General features: G+C 36.7%; 2 protein-coding genes across 2 annotated transcripts in view; both read right to left on the reverse strand.

The window, feature by feature from the left end:
• The window catches only part of rims1b (regulating synaptic membrane exocytosis 1b), a 35178-nt gene extending 20737 nt beyond the window's left edge, over positions 1-14441 (reverse strand). The window contains exons 1-16 of the mRNA XM_055157856.1: positions 14321-14441; positions 12961-13001; positions 12660-12770; positions 12228-12327; positions 11849-11972; positions 11389-11435; positions 10947-11062; positions 10736-10866; positions 10274-10445; positions 9384-9537; positions 8582-8635; positions 6250-6403; positions 4488-4604; positions 3688-3750; positions 2554-2631; positions 642-761 (exon numbers count right to left, since the gene is read on the reverse strand). Of these exons, the coding sequence (XP_055013831.1) occupies positions 642-761; positions 2554-2631; positions 3688-3750; positions 4488-4604; positions 6250-6403; positions 8582-8635; positions 9384-9537; positions 10274-10445; positions 10736-10866; positions 10947-11062; positions 11389-11435; positions 11849-11972; positions 12228-12327; positions 12660-12770; positions 12961-13001; positions 14321-14411 (1673 nt within the window). The 5' untranslated portion in view covers positions 14412-14441. The remainder of the gene's footprint in view (positions 1-641; positions 762-2553; positions 2632-3687; positions 3751-4487; positions 4605-6249; positions 6404-8581; positions 8636-9383; positions 9538-10273; positions 10446-10735; positions 10867-10946; positions 11063-11388; positions 11436-11848; positions 11973-12227; positions 12328-12659; positions 12771-12960; positions 13002-14320) is intronic.
• Positions 14442-14505: 64 nt separating this feature from the next.
• Positions 14506-15257, reverse strand: part of LOC129410378 (regulating synaptic membrane exocytosis protein 1-like) — a 36868-nt gene continuing 36116 nt past the window's right edge. The window contains exons 5-6 of the mRNA XM_055158442.1: positions 14640-15123; positions 14506-14523 (exon numbers count right to left, since the gene is read on the reverse strand). Coding sequence (XP_055014417.1) covers positions 14506-14523; positions 14640-15123 — 502 coding nt within the window. The remainder of the gene's footprint in view (positions 14524-14639; positions 15124-15257) is intronic.

The following is a 15257-nucleotide window of genomic DNA, read 5'->3' on the forward strand; positions in this document are numbered from 1 at the left end:
TTTGCTCTGCATTTATTTATCACAGAGAATCAGAGAAGAAAAAAATCATAGATGAATCACCACAAGCGCAATGTTTGTTGTTGTTATTGTTTTTCTTACAGATTCTGTGTAGTTTGAAGCTTAAATGGAGTGATCAGGTATACTGCCTTGTATTCCTTTGAATTTAGAAAAGTAACTGATTCAAAGTAGCTCAAAATTAATATTCAGAATATGTGTCCTTGGTACATGTATTCAATCACTTCCCAACACTGTATATACTGCACTATTTAGCCTACCCAAATTCACTTTACCCAGGCCAGAGTTGTCACCATTGACAGAGCTGCTATTAGGTCTCTCCAAATGCTTCTGCTTTATCAGTAAGCATCCAGTCTTTTTATTAATTCAAAGTTGTCGGTGCAAGTTTTTGGAAAGGGGCCGCTTGCTTCGGCTGCAATGTTCAACACTATGTCACAGGTGATTTAATGTTGCAATTAATAATTCCTATTGTTCTCATCAGAAAGGTTACATAATCTAACTTTGCCAGCCAATTCAATAAATAACCACGTCTAATGAAAAAAAATTATCCGTAATCATTTGTTTTGCTATCTAAAACCATAGAGGGAGGTAGGGTAATGTGATGCTAATGCTAAACACGTTCTTACCTAACAGTGACCTCATCTGTGAACCTGAGCACTCGCTGTGTGAGAATGCTACGGGGAACAGCTACACCCACTTCCTGTTTCTGTGTCGACTGGCTCTTTGAACATGCAGGGAGGGTGGAGCTAAAGAAGAAAGCCCCACCACAACAGAAAACAGCAGCATGCAAAGAAAACAGAAATCAAACAAAACATGCAACACAAATTACTTCAATGTAAAATATGTGTTTGAGTAAATTCAGCAAGTTCTATATGGATTAAAAAGAGCATCAAGGGTAAAAACTTTTGTTAAAGTCTGACAAACTAAATAAATCTTGTTAAAGCTACTCAAAACAAGAAATATATTTTTAATTCAAATCACTTTTACTACTATACAGAAAGGATCATCTTTTTATTTGTAGTTAATTTAATGAAATCTGAAAAGGCAATTGAAAGCCATACATAGACATGCATTTATATATAACATAAAATAAAATAAAAAGTAATTCCCTTACATAGATTGTGCAAAAATAACTGGAATAGCAAATGGATATGACCTCTGAGGACAGTTTCATTATGTAAGCTTATAGACATGAGCGCTGTATCTTTCACTGCTAGAGTCAAACACACTCTTATGTGGAGATTACATGTAATGCTGATTATGTAACATCTACAGTACTAATGCCAAGCTGGCACGTGGAAAGGAAACCTTTGATTTACCATTTTGCATGCATTGTTTGTACATAATGCATTAATGACAATTACATATATGTATCTCTATGGTGCATTATTGACTATAATAAAATTGTATATTGTAATGTTATACTAATGGACCCTTGAACACTGAAGTAGTGGGAATAATATAGCATAGGGCCAACCTGCGATTAACAGGTCCACTACAGGCCATACTCTCCAACTGCTGCATCACATGCTATTACTTAAAAGTATAAACTAAAGTTTGTCTAGAATTTTTTACAGTAATACCACTAAGTTACATGAGTGAACCCTTATAAATGATTATAATTATGTATCTAATAATATTTTAATATTAATATTAGTTCAGTTTAGTAGTAGTAGTAGTAGTAGTAGTAGTAGTAGTGGTAGTAGTAGTAGTAGCAGTAGCAGTAGTAGTTTAAAAATAGATTTTAAAAATTGTCAAAGTAATAGATAACAAAGCAATATTTAAAAAAGCTAACGCTTTAAAGGTGCACTTTGTAACTATATGTTCTGGTGAAGGGTCTGTCACCTACTTGTCTCCATGGAGATTTGATACCATTGCTTGGAATGATCCTCAGTATGGCATTAATCTCATCTCTCTTCATGAAGATATTTTGAAGAGGGAATAAATTTTTCCCAAGGTATTCTTTTAGAAATAAAATACCCATAATTACTTAAACGTAAGTGTGATATGTTTAAGGTCATACTGTGGAACATTACACATCTCCACGAGGAACAGCAGGTGAAAAAGTTATATTGTGCACATTTATAAAGTATATATATATATATATATATATATAATATAGTAGTGATGTGTAAACATAGTTGACATATATATATATATATATATATATATATATATATATATATATATATATATATATATATATATATATATATATATATATATATATATACACATACACACATACACACATACATATATATATATATATATATAGTACTAATATGTATTGTGTATAATAGCAGCACAGAACATTTTTTGGAGAAAAGAGGAAAAAGTAATACATTTTTACATAGACAAAGCAATTTCATAAAAACGCAACTTAACAGTCACTTTGAACACAGCGACCACCAGCACAGTTCTCAGCATACAGATTCTGAATACTGAGTTTTCAAAGAACAACACTGATCGAACACAACAGTGAGCAGGACAGGGGTAAGTTATGGGGCAGAAGTGTCTTCTGCGCCATGCACTTACCTGTAAATGTCTTTATGGACACCATTTACTAAGAGGGGCATTTTAGGAGGGAGTGTGTTGTTGTGCCTAGCTAAGCCCCTGAGGGCAGATCAAGCATGCAAAACAAAAAGAGGAGGAAAAGTGGGAAAGACACAGCTCCATGAAAAGACAATTTACAAAAAAGAAATAAGAAATACAAATCTACAATACAGCATTTGGCGTTTGTGCAGTCTGCTGCCTCCTTATACTCCTTAGGTTATACATACTTTAATATTTGTGATATTAGGCATTCTGTCCTTCTAATGTTGTTTATTTGTGGTACCCTCTCAATAACAATGAGGGTACTACTAACGCTATATCTGTTTGTGGGCAGGAATTTTTTCAGCAGTACTTATTTCTTTACATTTACTGGTACCACAGTAACCACAACAGCCCTGGGACAAAGTGAAGGAGACATGGCTGTCAACATGAAAAATATTTGACAAAGCTGTAAACCTTGTACAAAGCTCTGTATAGGCATTTTAAATTATAGGCCTATAGGTGCACTGTGTAACTTTTCAGATGGAAGGTCTGCCACCTTTTTGTCTCCATCAAAATAGTATTGCTTTTACTGGAATGTTCCACAGTATGGCATTAGACGTATCTATCTTGCATTTATTCAATTACAGGCTCTTCTATTGTTAAACATTTCACTGCAGTTTTGACAGCAAGTTTACTAATCTGACCAGTAACTTGGCCTTGTGATGCCACCTGCTTGTCTTTATGAAAATAAGATTAATGCCACACTGTGAAACATTCTATAAAAAGCAATAACATCTCCATGGAGACAAGCAGGTGGTCAACCTTCTACCGCAACTTTAACAGGAGCCTTATTTATTCTTTGGCCACATTGTTATTGAGGGGGTGGCAATATTTACAAAAGATTACAGGTGAATTACAGCAACAAATAACAAAATAAAAAAATAATGAATGAATGAACACACTCTAGACACATGCATAATTGGACAGCCTTTGTCAAAAGAGCAAGATCATCACAGCGACAATTGATATTAATTATAGTAGTTAAGTGAAATTATTGCTTTTGGGAATGTGAAATGGGTACAAAAAATGTGACTGAAAACAAATCTGATCTGGTCTCTTTCTGGTTTTATTTACCTGTTTGTGTGCAGGCATTCGGCACTCCCGCCCCGGATTGACCTGTGCATCTCCAGGACCTCACTGTTGCCATGACGATGGGTGAACGATGAAAAACAACACAAATAAAAAGAGGATGGCAACTTAGACCCACATGATTTTATGAATGACAAACCAGGAAATCATAACTTTGAGATTACTGTACTATGCTCACAAATGTTAGTAATATTAGTAGAAGATAGTAATTATATTCGATAAATAACTTAAAATCAAGACCAAGCCTATTTTTAAAGTGCATATGACAGGTTTTCATGTTTTTCGAAATATTGCAGGGTTTGCAAAAAAAAAATAAGAATAAAAAAAAAAAACATTGAAAAATACAGGAAGTAGAGTTGAATTTTAGCCATGTCATCAATACACAAAATTCCAACTAAAATGAAGATACAATTTATGTGACAGGAATCGAGTTTTCTGACATTTTAAACATTTATTTTACAAAATAATGATTTTGCCAAGTATTTTTTATTGTTCAAATCTATATTGCGTAAGTTAGACAAGTTTGTTTACAGTATGGTTCAGTATTACCTCTACATATTTCACAGTTGCAGCCCACATCTGTAGGCTACTCAATGTGCGACCAGAAAGTAAAATGATAAACTTCACCAAAATACTCAAACAAAGGAAAGTGTGGTAAGATCTTTAGCCAAATGTTACCTATAATGACTTTCATTGCCTTTTAGTTGTGTAGTCTAACCAAGCATATGCACTTTTGTATTTCAATCCTATATTATAAATTAACTCTTCAGGCTTCAGTTTGTTACCTGTCCTCAGAATACTCGTAGTCTGAGTCGCCTGACCGCTGGTGCTCCAGATGGGGCTCGTGGTAGCGGGACGGAGAGTGAGAGGGGTGGCGATTCTGGTGGATCTCATCTAGGCTCCTGATTAAACAAGGAAAATTACATTTTACTTCTATGTGAGGTGTGATGTTACATTCTGTGTTCTCAAAGATACTGCCAATATGTCAATGTGTTACCATTGTTTCTTAAAAATTGATTTATTTAGTTAGAATTCATTTGTTAGTTATCATTTCCATTAGTTCATATTATTAAACTGTTTGAAGTTGTTCCCCACTTACCGAAGACATTCCTAGCATCCTAATTATTCACTACAATTCAGAGCGGTGCTTTGAAATCACAGTAATGCTAGTAATGGTAGCACATCACTAGCATGCTAACAGAGATTCAGCCTTACTTCATGGCTCATGGATGAAAAAATCTTTAATAATAAATTTAAATATATACATTCTTTATAATAAGATGCAGACTGTACACAGTGATCCCATTTTGACCTTAAGAGCTGCATTTACATTATATATGTACTGGGGCAGAACACATTTTACTTTATTACATGACCAAATTGGCACATCTCTTTTAACAAAGAGAACCTAAAATCTTCAGCATTTCTACTTCTAGTTCTGGCTTGTTTACAGCGTCATTGTCTTTCAGCTATAACCCAGTGTTGCTGCTATTACATAATTTAATTCCACTTCTAAAAATTACAATATTAGACAAGATTAGTTTAAAACTGCATCTGTGTCCTCACGGTCCACTCTTTGTCCTATCCTCACCCTGCAATTTCACATCCATGCATTAGTTATTATGACATATAAGATCAATGCTGCTTTACACATTTGGTATGGTCCATCTGTCAGGGAAGTCATTAGCACTATTACTAAACAGGCTATAACCCTAATTCACTTTGTAATGATTTAGCCATAAATGGATTAACTGATTTACTATAATAAACACCACCAATTAGATTTCACATACTGCTCTAGTGATGCTTACAGTGTGCAGAAAGTCAATAAAGCACAAAATGCAATAGTAACTGCAGCTAGATTGTTTATCATGTAAATTACTCCAAAATTACTATATTCAATCTAATAATACATACAAACGTGCATTCATTTGATCTCTCAATGTGGTTGAAAATGTCTTACGAAATCAGTATGCACTAGGCCAAGTGAGATTCAAACCTCAATGTTTTTAGATTATAAGACTCAATCCCCTGTTCTTATGTGACTCCACAAATGTATAGGTAAAATATAAATAGATATTAAAAAAAAAAAAAAATCAGAAAAACAACTTGGGAACTTGGGCACACATAAAACTTATTACAATTAGGGGTGAACTGTCAGTTATCCATCCATATCATAAGAGTGCAACAGATCAGCACAAAAACAAATACCAGATTAATTAATTACCAATGTAACGTTGACTAGCTAAAGTAAACACATCACATTTAGTTTTTTGAAGGCTAATAGCATCTTATTGGTTAGTTCATTTTCACTCTTCAGACTGAATGATTTTGTTGATAGTGACATCAAAATCCTGACTTTTTTTTTCCTACTGAAACAATCAGAACCTGAGTTCCCAAGGATCACATGAATCCAGCATAAGTTTCTATAAATATTATTGTCAAAATGATTCACAATTCAAAACAAAATATTATCTTCTGAATGAGGAAAAGTTCTCAGAAATGTTGCCTAACCCAGGAAGCTGCAATCCAAGAACAGTCCTTTACCTTTGCATGGGCACATAGGCAGGGCGTGAGCGGGCCCGGCAGGAGTCCTCTCGGTGAGGGGACACAGACCTGGACCTGTGCTGGACCGCTCTCTGCTGCTCCGGGACGGCCAAAGTACTGCCCCTTTCCCTGTCTCTGGAGTTACGCTCAGGACCTGTACCACCCATACAAAAGCAAATTAACAAAAATATTATCAGATACACAGAAGCAAAAGTTTAAAACCAGGCTTTAGTGCTCAGTTTGCAGAGGTGGGTAGAGTAACCAAATATTGTACTCAAATAAGACTACTATTACTAGAGTATAATTTCAGTGGTTCAAGAAAATACTCCAGTATGACTAAAACAAATCCAGGAGTATTTAGGGATTTATAAGTAATTGAAAGGAAAAAAATAAAAAAAGACTAAATCATATTTGAAATCAAATGTACTGTAACTGTAACTGAGTACTACCCACCTCTGTCAGCTTGTAAAATGTAAATTAAAGTTGTACGCACAGTACTACTTGCTACAGATGTATTTAGCTTACAGAAAGTGTAGAACATCACCAGGATGTTTTACAAAGGAACTAGCTAAAGGTAAGCTAGTACCACACTGTAAGCTACAGGTAGAGCAACTGTTTCTGCAAAGAAGATCGAAAATAATAGATGTGACAAATTAAATAAAGTATTTAATTTGAATCTTGTGAGAAATTTATCATATTCTTATGAGGCCAGGGCGATAGATCAAAATCTACAGTTACAAATTGCCATATAAAGAAACAGAATAAGTAAAATAATGTTGTATGTGGAGGTATGCTTCCAATTTGTTATCTTTTGAGGTTTTTGACTATATAGCCATGAGTTTATGAATAATGAAATATTAACATCATTGCCATAAGAATTCCAAACATAATGTTCTATCTTTGAAGTCAAAAATCCTCAAAATGTTACAGAAAAACAGGAAGCTGAAACCCATGACCAATCTATATTTATTTTATTTATGTTTATTTTACTCCTATATAAGAGTAACACAAACATATTTATATCGCCCATAATGACTTACAATGGTAAAACTCTGAATTTTAATAAACTTGTTCCATAAAGTGAAATAAAAAAAAAAAAAAACTGTTTCAAATTAACATGACTACCGAAGCTAATATCGTGTCCACTGTAGCATGCAAAGATGTGGCTGTGTGAATGGGGGTGAGTGACTACAGCTCTAACATGCTCGGGTGCTCGGGTGTTACGGAGGCCCAGCAGAAGAGGAGAAACTGCAGAATGTTTTTCACCAAATCACATTTTCACATCTGCAGTTCAGTAGCACAGTGATGAATTACACCGGTCCGTGGTGTATGCCTTTTGCCGATTCAGCAAGCTTTAATTGTATTATTTTATATGCAGCATGTTCTGAAACAGTGACTCTTAAACTTTTCAAGAACCACAATGGAAATGAAAGAAGAATAGAACAAGGGCTTAGCTAGGATTTAACCCATACAATGGCAGTGCATCAGACTGGGGATGAAAATGAACAAAGTAAATGTACAAAAAACTTGCTCCCATACTAGGCCTGTCATAAAAATAAAAAAAAAAGACACATAATATACTGCAACATAGAAATAGTGTTAAGCAACTGAAACTAGTTTATGCCACAGACACAAGGTAAGGTAATCCCATTACTCAATCCCATACCCATACCAATTTTTAAATATACAGTATCATTAAAAGGCCTGAGCTGCAACAAATAAATAGCAGAGTGAACTAATAATTAGGTTATTTATTCTACACTTTACAGCTCAAATCTTACTTTGTTACATAAAAATGGCAAACATCAGAGCCCCAAAATGTATCCGAGCTTTCATATATTGAGTAATGAGTCAATATAGTATTTATCATGACAGGCCTAACCTATATTATACTAAATCTATATACTATACTATAGCTAACTTTTCTGGAAGAGGGCTGGTCACCTGCTTGTTTCCAAGGAGATGTGATTATGCTGTCTAGAATGTTCCACAGTAAAGCATTTAACTTATCTATCTCCATAGAGACAAAAGGTGACACCACCAGACCAATTTATAGGTCAGAATTGTGGAGAGGCAAGCCCACTTACAATCTAAACCTGGACTAAACAGGTCTGTAAATATGGAATTTCTTATCTGAGATTGAACCTCCACTGTGAAATCTAGCAAAAAGACCTTTCAGCCAGGACTGAAGTCAAATCCATAAGCCCCACCATAAGCAGTTTGAGAGCCACTGTCCAAACACATTGCTGTTGAAATGTTTTGAATCCTCGCCCAGTGCTGGACGCCTTCAGGCTACTACAGCGAGTGTTCACTGGCCATGCCCCCCACCCACCTTTAGGCACTACCAAACCATCATCAAACTCTGTGTCAATGATGCGATGGGACCCTGTACACGACACACACATAAGACAGGGAAGACAGGGAGAAGAGCTGAGACAAGAAGACAGTTCAGTACAGGACTCAACCCTGGCTGTACAGGAATAAAAGCATCTGCATTACAGCAGTTGGTATAATTGGTATGCATTATGTGATACTTTAACTTGGTCAAACCGAAAAAACTTACTATTGTCACTTTAAAACTATGGATAAACCTGAAACTACAGAAGACTTTAACAGAACTTTATGATTGAACTTAAAAAAATCATATTAATATTTAAAGATGCACTATGCAACTTTTCTGGATCTTAATGATCTTATTGAGATCTTATTGCTTTGCCTGGAATGTTCCACTGTATCATGGCATTAAATGTATGTAGCTCCATGTAGACAAGCACATGACACCACAAAACCAAATTACAGATCAGATCTGTCGAGAGAAAGAATTCATGTTTTTAAGTATTAAGTGTATTTTTGTTTGTTTCTTTGTCTTTGTGTATCAATAAAAATACCTGTAATCAAATAAATGCAAGATTGCTAAACTCATTGGAATACCGCTCAACATTCCAGGCAAAGCAATATGACTATGGAGACAGTTATAGTACTTTTAAGTAAAGACTTTTCTAAGACTAAGGTAAGATGAAATGTCATAATTGGTTGTTACACAGTAGGATGCATGGTTTTAAATCTAATTGAAGTACCACAAGGAAAATAATTTTAAACTAAAGTCACACAAACACACATATACGGTCCCTTACTCTGTAGTTTCTTGCTGGGACTGTCTCCGTGGACGTGTCGCCGTGGGAGATAAGGAGAGGGCTGAGGCAGAGGGATGGAGGATGCGTCATGGGTCTGCAGTTTGTACCAGTGCGGAGTGTCGTCCAACAGAGCAGTCTCCAACTCAATCAGGATCTGAGGAGAGGTCCATGGAAATCATTTGAACGTACAGAAAAAAACTGGATCTTTCCTCAATAGTTAAAGATCTGGATCTATATCAGGACCATTTGTGTTTAAAAGTATATGTTGTTTTTTATACTCTCCTTAAATTACCATTGTGGTGTTGAAATCGTTGTCAAGTATAGAGGCTTTCCCTTAGTAACATTGATTATAGTATATATAGCATTGCTGGGTTTCAGATGACATCTTAACATTCTATAGAACAATATCATTAAATACAGATGGGGCAGCTAAAATGAATATTGTTAAAATGTTTTTGTTGTAATACAGTGACTTCTTAGATAGAGTCATTAATTCAAATCATCAGGTTCAACATTTGTGAATTTAAATTTTGGATATTTCAAATACAATGTAAACAATAGTAAAAACTCTGTCTCTCCCTCTAGCTAGGAGTATGATATCATCAAATTCTACAATCTGTAATATATTGAGTGTACTGTATTGTATTGTATGTATTAGTATGGAGGTAACACCCAGTGAGTTTTGGAAAATGTATAGGTTTTAAATCTAATTGATGCACACAACTCATTTTCAATTTAGACAGTGATAGTCTACGGTAAAGAACAGACAGATTTTCAGAGCACATAAAGTTATATTGTTCTCATCACTGTTGTCGTTCCCTGATTTGACTGCTTGGTTGGTTTTCACTGTCCCTAAATAAATATGCAAATGAAATAGAAAATAAATTCACCTCTCCCAGGAACTCGCTCTCCTCCTCCTGCACTCGTGGCTGGTCCCACACGGTGATCTCTAACATGCGCTCTCTGAAGTCCCGTCTGTGCACGTGGGAGTAAATAAAAGTCTGGTTCCACTTCGGCTCAGCGCTTTTCTTCACTGTTTTAGTTCGTCTTTTACTTTTGTCACTAAAACAAACGCACAAGAAGATTATATTCTAGAGGCCTCATAAACAATATCTTCTTTCCATTGTCAGTAGTCAAAGCTTAAAAGTTAATATAAAGGTGCTCTAACTTTTTTTTTGGGGGGGGGTATCAGTCTTGTGACTTAAAGGTGACCTACAGGTGCACTATGTAACTTCAATGTATTTTTGAGCAATAATAACACCAATTTCAGGAAAAAGAATAACATGACAAGCAGGTGGCGGACACTCCTGTCATGCACCTATAAAAAAAGATATTTACATTATGTGTCTTACCTTCTATCAGGAAGGAAGTACATTTTGACATAGGGGTTTCTTGGCCGCCCATCAGGTCGAGGAGGCAGGTCTATGGCTTGAAGGACATTGACTATCAACTGATGGCCTACTTTGTCATACCACAACTTTACCTGCACATAAGGAGGAGCAAGTCAAGAAAATTTTTATTAAAAATAAAATCAAAGTGTTATTGTCTTTTAAATGTCCTTACTGAAAGTTGTCCGGGCAGTACTAGAGGCAGGTCTCGCAGAGTCCCAGGACTGGTGGGGGACATAACTGAAATCGAAGGACGATCCATCTTTGGGGACTCAAAAGAACTTGAGCCAGCTAAGAAAAAAAACAATTTAATTAATTTATTGATTTATTTAGCACAAACACAGTTACTGTGACTGTTCGTAGGTTTCAGTTTCCTGTTATATGTTGCCGTTTAGAGGACAGTTCATCATTCAAAATATAATATAATATATATATATTTTATTCTGTGTTGTTAGCTACTATGGCAAGTCTTAATTTTTTTCAGAAACCCTTTAACTGAGATATAAACATATATTCACATACCACTAAAAAGAAGCCACATTTAAAGGTTCATAGGCTTATATAGGATAGTAACTCAATGCATCCATTAAGGTAGTTTTATACTGACATATACTTACTAGATTCTAGAGGTGGGTGCGATGACTCTGGGATTCTAGGGATATCCCTGTAAAACAATAAATTAATTAATATTAATTTTATTTTATTTTTTCTTTGAAAGTATTTTGAATAAGCAATTTAATTTTGGGAAAAAGCTGAGGACAGGTACAGGGCAACAGCTTTACAATCAGGAAAATAGGTTCAATAAATACGATTAAAACACTTGTACAGTATTGGGAGCAGGGCAGGCAAAGACAGTTGGTTGATCTATAGAGCAATTTGAATAGGAACAATATTGGGAAAAGCACTCCACAAATCAAACCAGTACTACTTACTGAGAGATTCTATATACTTTTCTTAAGACGTTTTTGGACATAATACGGTTGATTGATCTTTTAATTGAATGAAAAAAATAACAGAAATAACAGTTAGATGAAAAGATATACTTAATAGCTGTAGCATGTTAACTGTTTATCTTACCCTATAGGTCTTGATACGACTATCTCCACTTGTGGTTCGGCCTTGGATTCCAGGATGATGTTGTAAACTTCTTTCTTGGTTGCTCCGGGCAACGATTTCCCATTCCACTGGAGCACCTCGTCACCTGCAAATAAAACCAAAAGAGTTACATGAAAATTACATATATATTTTACATTCAAGTCATTTTAGATTAATATTTAGATTTAAATATGTATTTTTTACACTTTTGTGTTTATTCTGTTTATTGTTATTATTATATTTTCTGGTTTTGTCTACTGTGTAGTTTGATTTTATTTCATTATGTTCAGCATTTTGTCTTTGTCTGTAAAATGTGCTATAGAAATGTATTTAATTGGATTGGATACTCATGGATACAAACCTGGTCGAAGGTGCCCAACGACATCTGCGAGACTTCCTTTTTTCACTTTGGTGATAAAGGCCCCTAGTCTCCCTGTCTCTGTCATTTTACCTCCAACCACCTGCACACAAACAAACACAAATGTACAGAATTTCCATTACAATACACTGTTAGGTAAATTGGTATAACAACAATATCAACTTCAATACATTACAGATGAACAATAGTTTTTTTGGGCTTAATATTTTTATTGTGTGTACTTTTTATTTGCACATTACAGGGAACTTTGTGCCACGATAATATTTGAGCAGTAGAGGGTTGAATAATGAACATGATTCATTTCAGCTACTAATCAGACGACTATAGTGTTTATCTATGCTATTATTGTATTGTGTATGTACGTACAATTTTACAGCTAACATCTTTTTAGGTAACACTAAACAGTTTTCCTACCTTTAGTCCGAGAAGGGAGCCTGCCTCTCGGGGCATGGCTGACCTCTTACTTAACGTGATGCGTCCGATCAAGTGGTCACCCTCTTTAGATGGCTGCCACGAGACTGGGTGCTGCTCAGAAACAAAGGAAAGAGGTTATAATTCTTTTTTTTTTTTTTTTTTTTTTTGTAAAATTTTGTTGAAATCTGAAATTATGACATCAAATCCCATATTATGAAACAGAATGGATGAATGTAGTGCATGAATTGAATGTATGTGTGTGTATAAGCAAAAAAAGGGTATACATAAAATACTAACTTACATGCCATACTGTAGGATCTAGTGGATGACAGTCCCAGTCACCTGCAGGAAAGAAAGGTAATGGTAATGTTTAGTTTTGAGGTTAAATATTGTATCATTGTAATTTTATATTTTTTAAAACCTCACTTAGAGATTTTGGATTGGATTACTGAATCAATCCAACATGTATACAAATTTCCACATACTCACTGTCAATATATTTCTGACAACCCTACATTAATAATATGTTGTACAGTTGTTCATAGTTCATTCATTATTTAGCAGAAATCCCCTGGGAGCATGCCGACAGGTGGGCCATTAGGAATGATGTGATGATAGAGAAAACACAGTATCTTCGTGGACATAGCTAGTTCCTCTAATCTAACATGAAAAAGCCCATAGAGGCCGCTCCACAGGGTAAGTGCTGAGTCCACACTTTAACTGCTGATTTAGGGCTTTCTGTTTGGGAGGATGAACACGCTGGGAGATATTACAGGAGACTGGAGCCTTAACTGAGCTACATCAAAACACAAACACTACGGTATAATCCCCCGAGTATGTGACGAACTGTACCAATGCAGTCATCTGGGATTTCATCAAGTCTACAACTAAATTAGTCCTTATGGTGTATTGTATCAACTGACCTGTGTGAAGAAATGACATATATAAACTGCAATCCTTTTCAAAGAAGTTGTTTTCTTGTCTTTGTTCCTACCATCACTTACCTGGTAGATAATACTAGTATCCAGACAATAGAGTCCAATAATGAAGGAACAACTAATTCTTTGCATGAAATTCCAAATAGTTAGGTAAATGCAACAGGTTTCATTCATTATGTGTGCTGGGGTTTCAAGTAGTGTTCTGTAGCACAGTGAACAATCTTAATCCAAACCATCACTATATATGTTACAGAACAGAAGAAAAAAACAATAAAAATGTATTTTCAAAGACAACATAAACTGTAGAATTAGCATATTGGGACTACAAAAATAGAAGTTATTGAATTCCGTCTGAACTTCATGATTGTACTGGATCTACAGAATGCCCGTGCAGTCATCCTAGCTTAGTTTTCCCGTGCTGAGTGGTGATGCAGTTAGCTGTTTGTAAAGTGTTACGTAGTCACGAGCCACTGACCTAATTCTACAAATCTGCTGGCCTAAATCACCGGGACTCTCCAAATAAATGAGAACTGTCCTGAGAGTGGCACAGATGTACATGACATGCTCTGCACTCGTCAGTGCTGCTCATGGTCAGGCACATGAGAAAATCAAGAATTCAATAGGAGGGTAATCAAATCATGTGTATAACTTCTTTTGCAAATCCAATGCAGATTGTTAAGAAGTCAAGCCCTGAGAAACATGTGACCCTGTGATGTGACAGACCTTTCTCGCTGACGCTCTCCATGTCCACGTCCTCACAGCTGGTGTACTCCGGTGTGGATCCTCCCTCCTCCTCTGAGCTGCTGATGGACATCTGTCTCTTGTCCCGCTTGCTCTTGTAGGAGCGTGGAGGGGGCGGCCGCAGGGACTCGGACTGGTCTGAGCTCTGAGAGTCCTTTCTAAGCAGACTATCCCCGCCTTTGTCCCTTTGTGTCCGTGCTGTGTTGGGGTCCAGTCGCCCTTTATTTGGCCCATAGTCCGGACCCACGGGCTGGGACCCTGCTCTTCCCCCTGCATGTGGCCCCACCCCTCCCATCCCTACGGTCCTATCCATACCAGCCTTTCGCTCAGAGTCCCTCCTAGACAAGTCCTTCCCATCATTGGGCCCTAGCCCCACCTCATTAATGGCCAGATCACTGTGTCTGCGCTGGTGGCGCACCTTGGAGACCTTGGCGTGCATTCGCATCTCCTGCTCCTCCTTCTGTGGTTTGACCGGGTAGCGGGCCAGGTTGGGGTCGCTGCGGTAACGGTTCTGAAACTCCTCCTCTCGCCTCTGCCGTTCTCTGGGGTCCTCCTCCTCGGGGCGTCTGCGGTGGCTCTCCAAACGCCCCAGGCTGTCTGTCCCATCCTCATATTCCTGAGAGTGGATCTTCTCCAGCCTCCGCCCCTCCCCCACGCGCCGCTCTCCAGGACCTCCACGCTCGTCCAGAGACGACTGGGACTGAAGCTTCCCTGGCGTCCGCCGCCCACTGCCTCTGCCCAGCCCTCCTTTACCGTTCTGTTCATGGAAGGACACTGGTCTGGCCCTGCAAAACAATACCCCAAATTAGCAGACAAGTAGGATGAATAAGCTGTATCTGTCTGTGTTACACAAACATGTGTGTCTGACTTTTATAAGGCCACATTCTTATCTACCCCAAAAAAACACAGGTCAAGAGGA

Source organism: Boleophthalmus pectinirostris, unplaced genomic scaffold, assembly GCF_026225935.1.
Source record: "Boleophthalmus pectinirostris isolate CB_2022bp ecotype Guang Dong unplaced genomic scaffold, ASM2622593v1 HiC_scaffold_22, whole genome shotgun sequence".
NCBI lineage: Eukaryota > Metazoa > Chordata > Actinopteri > Gobiiformes > Gobiidae > Boleophthalmus > Boleophthalmus pectinirostris.